The 4,816-nt window shown below is 40.9% G+C and overlaps 1 protein-coding gene across 1 annotated transcript; it reads left to right on the plus strand.

The window, feature by feature from the left end:
- The first annotated feature begins 376 nt into the window (after positions 1-376).
- Positions 377-4,191, plus strand: dbx1a (developing brain homeobox 1a). Its single transcript, XM_064313019.1, has 4 exons — positions 377-941; positions 1,237-1,338; positions 2,876-3,078; positions 3,348-4,191. Exons 1-4 carry the CDS (start codon positions 578-580, stop codon positions 3,660-3,662), a joined length of 984 nt encoding a protein of 327 aa, XP_064169089.1. The 5' UTR covers positions 377-577; the 3' UTR covers positions 3,663-4,191.
- Positions 4,192-4,816: the final 625 nt, after the last annotated feature.

The raw sequence follows: 4,816 nt of genomic DNA on the forward strand, positions 1-4,816 counted from the left end.
ACCAACCGTATTGACAATAGCCTGTCGTTTTTTATGAATACTTATTGATCTGCTTTGCATACACAGCAGGGGTTCAAATAAATTTAGTGGATTTCTTTAATGAATTTCTCATTCGGCAGCCAGAATGACGTTTGAAACTTTTAAAATAGCCTTTTAATTAGCCTATGTGCGCCGCTTCCAGACAAAAAACCTTGATGTGATTCTATACACCAACGTATACCAAAGAGGCGGTCAATATGCAAAATTGATGACTACACTTTCTTTGTTAAAAGAACATTGTCTACTGCTTGCTTATGAAGTCTAATCCAATCATAAATTGCACCATCGGACCAATCAGGGGGCTCAGTTTCCCGACTGAAAGAAACTCATGTGGAGAACTTTGTTGAACCTCATTGTTAAAGCTGTCACTTTTGAAAGGGCTTTGCTAAGCAGGACGCTATAAAACCCGTCATCGAGTGAGAACGGCCAGAAGAGTACTGCTAGTCTTATCGGTTGGATCCTAACGGGGGAAAAAATCTCCTGCAATCAAAAAGGGGTGTTTCGTTTATACTTTTCCACACACTTTCCAAGCGGCGCAATGATGTTCCCAAATGTAATTGCACCACCTGCGATGTATCCGGGTTTTCTTCGGCCGTCGGCGGCCCTGACTCTGCCCCAGTCTCTGCAATCGGCGTTTACCACTCACTCCAGCTTTTTAGTGGAGGATCTGCTGCGGATCAGCCGACCGGCGAGCTACTTGCACAGGACAGTCCCTTCGCCAAGTGTTTCTCCGCCGACCTCGGGAACCACCACCCTCAACACCGCTTCGGCTGATCGCGTTAGCACTTCCACCTCCTTGTCAAGCGGAACATGCTCGGCACAAACTTCACTTTCCAACAGCAGCGACCCCAACTATTTGAAGTTTGGAGTTAACGCCATCCTGGCACCATCGACAAGAAACGGTAGGATTCTTTTTTTTCTTTTGGTAACTAGATTTGTAAACATTCGAGCCTCTAAGATTTAGGCTATACGCAGTTGCCACAGTTTAAGTAAACACGTGATGAAGGGGGCATGCCTTTTAAAATATGTTTTTATATATGTTTTAATATCACATACTGCCAACACGTGATGGTAATACGAAAATACAACGTCTTTTTTTTACAGTTTAGGCCTACACGTTTGATCGTTGCGCATCGGATGTGATGTCAGTGGTTGCCGCGTTCTCAGTTAATAGCTTGTTTATTTTTCTTCTTTCAGAATCGTCGCCTCCTTCCATTCAGTGTGTGCATCCGAAAGCATTCCCTTTGCCCTATTTTGATGGATCGTTCCATCCATTCATCAGATCATCGTATTTTCCAGGTAGGTCTTTTGGACTGCAGTGACGTACATTATTGTTACATTTCTCGCTGTTTCATGCACATTCTGCTAGTTTCCTAAACTAACTTAGGAGGGCACACATACTGGTTCAGAGGTTGGAGGGAGTACAACACTGTGAAATCAGTCTCGCCAATTTGATGCCCTATTTAGCACAAGCAGTGACTGCTGACATTTTGCACCGTTTCCCCTAATCTACAAATTAGCCGGAATTGTCATGGTCCAAATTTGAGGCGGGTCCCTTCTCACAGAAAAAAACCGCTGGCGTCTCTTCATGGCCCGTTTTTCCCACAGAGCGAGTGCACTTAGCCACTGATTGCTAACAAAGGTTTCAGCACCATGACGAATTGGTCAGCTCCCTCCGGGCAGCCACACACAGACCCGGCGTTGACTTTACCACGCCGCTGATAGGCATTTACCAGTCATGGACTAATTCCCCATTAGGGGCTATTCACTATTTCAATATTCTCACAAGACCACATAGAGTGTTGTGCATGTTTATGGGAAGTCCAGGCATGGTATATATAATGTTTGCCAACAAAGGTTGGGACGTCTTTTAAATATGAGGCTGTTGAAGTTGCTGAAGTTAAATTAAAGAAAATACACAGCACACTGCATGTAACAGTATATCGCGTGCAGCATTACCCATTTTAAACAGTCAAACTGTTTTGTGATCATAATCCGAAACGTACAAGTAGGCTATACGCAAGCCAATGTTTAATTTTAAGTGAAAAATAAATTGTCACTGTCACACAATGCTGTTAATCTGAACGTTGCTATTATGGTTTAAATACCCGCTCCGGTTGTGATAAGGCAAGCCTATCAACCGGGAAGCATAAAGAATAATCTTTCTGAAAAGTCTATAAAGTCGCTAGATCGTGCTTTCATTCAGACTAATGATAATAGAATGTGATTCTTTTCAGAGCTGTGTGAATGCTTCAACAAAACAACTTGAGCTTTATGAATAGCTTTTCGTGTTCATTTAATGAAAATGATTTGGGGGCAAAGACGGGCCCCCGTCATCAGTATTCTCCAAATGATCTTGGCATGCAGTTGTGTTTAGTTTGAAAGTGTAAATCTCTTTTGTTACAATAATATATGGCTTTAGCCGCCTGTCCCGGGTCTTTTTCTGTTAGTTCATTACTACACAATTACCGTTCACGCTTCATTAGCGACTCTATCTTTCATTGGAATTCGGTTAAAGGATACTCTGCCTTTTTATCATACCAATGCTATTGGGAACCAAGCAATGTGCTAATTAGTTGCTTCGTGCCATTTCACTGAAACGGAATGCTATTTAATAACCTAAGAACAAAAACGTCTTCAATATTTATAGATTTTGAAGCAGAAATGATTGTTCGGAAACGCGGAGCCCTAAAAAGCAACAAGAATTAGGCCTACGTCATCGCGACTTCGCTTTCATGACTCGCGAAAGAAAAGTTTTACACGAACGATTGTTTTGTTCTTAACTTTAAAAAGTGCCAACTTTTAAATTTAGTTCCTTTATTTCTTTGCGTTTTAGCATCTTCATCGGTCGTGCCCATCCCTGGAACTTTCTCATGGCCGCTTGCAGCTAGAGGGAAACCCCGGAGGGGGATGTTGAGACGGGCGGTGTTTTCTGACGTGCAACGCAAAGCTCTCGAGAAAATGTTCCAGAAACAGAAATACATCAGCAAACCCGACCGGAAGAAGCTCGCGGCCAAACTTGGTCTGAAAGACTCACAGGTAAATTACATTACGGACAGTCTACTAAAATATATTTGTTTTCTTGTAAATTAATGAAATATAGGCTATCCGAGATAGGCCTGGTTGGCGTAAGGATAGCCAACATATAGGCTAATCCGGACCATTTTTTTTTTTTTTTTCAAATTCAGTTGCCTGTCATACACTGCGTTGGCCTATAGCCTAATTTTATTCAGAATTCTAATTTCAGGGAAATTTATTACGTGGTTTTCTCAAAACTCATTCCTTACATTTCTCCCTCTCCTCCCCAGGTGAAAATTTGGTTTCAAAACCGAAGAATGAAATGGCGAAATTCCAAAGAAAGAGAGTTGTTGTCTTCCGGAGGGTGCAGGGAGCAAACGCTGCCCACGAAAATGAATCCCCACCCGGACCTCAGCGATGTGGGCAAAAAGTCGTCCGGGGAAGAGGAGGCTTTCGGGAGAGAGAGCCCGCGAGCGGCGTTCTGCCATTCACCCACGGAGCGCAAACTCTTGGACAGTGTGGAGTCGCACCTCTCGTCCCCGTCCCACTCCAGCAAACACTCAGACTTTTCAGACTCCGAGGACGAAGAAATCACAGTCTCTTAATCTAAAAAAAAATTTAAATTATGTTTACATATAGCTGCCCTTTATATATTGCTTATATACAAATTATGTAATCAATCTCTAAATGTAAGAGGATGTATCCCTTAATGTAGGCGCAGACGTTCCCAAGATTTTAACAGATTTCTTCCACATGTTCTATAGGCTACGCTCTGTTTAACGGACTCCCTCAAAACAAGGTTGCATAAGATATTTTCTTTGGTACTTAACTTGGACCGTACTTGTACACACAAACATCTAATCGTTTATTTTAAGGGATATGCTTCTTTGAAATAACTTGCTGTGTTTGTACAGCTTTTTATTGTACAGTATTATGTACAAATATATTTTGTATGGAAATTTTATACCAAGAGTATTATGAGTAAGGCTTTTTACATTAGATTTAATGTTTTTAACTAAGAAATGTAGAAGTTAAATGTATAACTTATGAAAACATATATTTTGTATGCCACTGTGTGTAAATGTGTATATATTCTAAATGTTTTGTACAAACGCCAAATAAAGTGTAGAAAGTGCAAATGAAAACGTAGGCTACGTGCGTTGTCCATTTTCATAGCGTTTCCATTTTCATAATCATTAGACATTCAGTAGGCCTATAACAATATGCACAGATATGACATGTTAACCTGAAAACTTAATTAGGAACTGACGTGTAACTAAGCTACAAATACCGCCTATTCCACACATGGCAAGTTCTGTCAAATATAACCTAATGAGTAAAAAAGCAGAAGGCTTTTTCTATTCAGAAAATTCAAGGAGACAATAAGCTAGTATATAGGCCGGAGGACTAGCCTATGTAGCTTCAGTAAGGTTTTAACTTTGTAGACTACCACGCTCTTTGTAAGGATTCACACACTAAGCGGGAAAGTAGGCTAGCCTATACGTTTACCGAAACGTAACGTTACGATGAATATGACCGCCATCTTACTGAGCTGAAGAAAATAAGTCAAAACAATAGTTGCAAATATCATACAAATGTCGTATTACAAGGTTCTGTGGCACGGTTCGAAGATAACTTTTTTCTTTCAAAATAGCGTGTAAATAAAATGGCTTACCCTTCGGTATTTTTGGATGTTAGACCTGTGTATATCTTTAGTAAACTTGCCGTCCCGCCATTCCTTCAATGGTGCAGCAGAGTC

Source organism: Anguilla rostrata, chromosome 16, assembly GCF_018555375.3.
Source record: "Anguilla rostrata isolate EN2019 chromosome 16, ASM1855537v3, whole genome shotgun sequence".
NCBI lineage: Eukaryota > Metazoa > Chordata > Actinopteri > Anguilliformes > Anguillidae > Anguilla > Anguilla rostrata.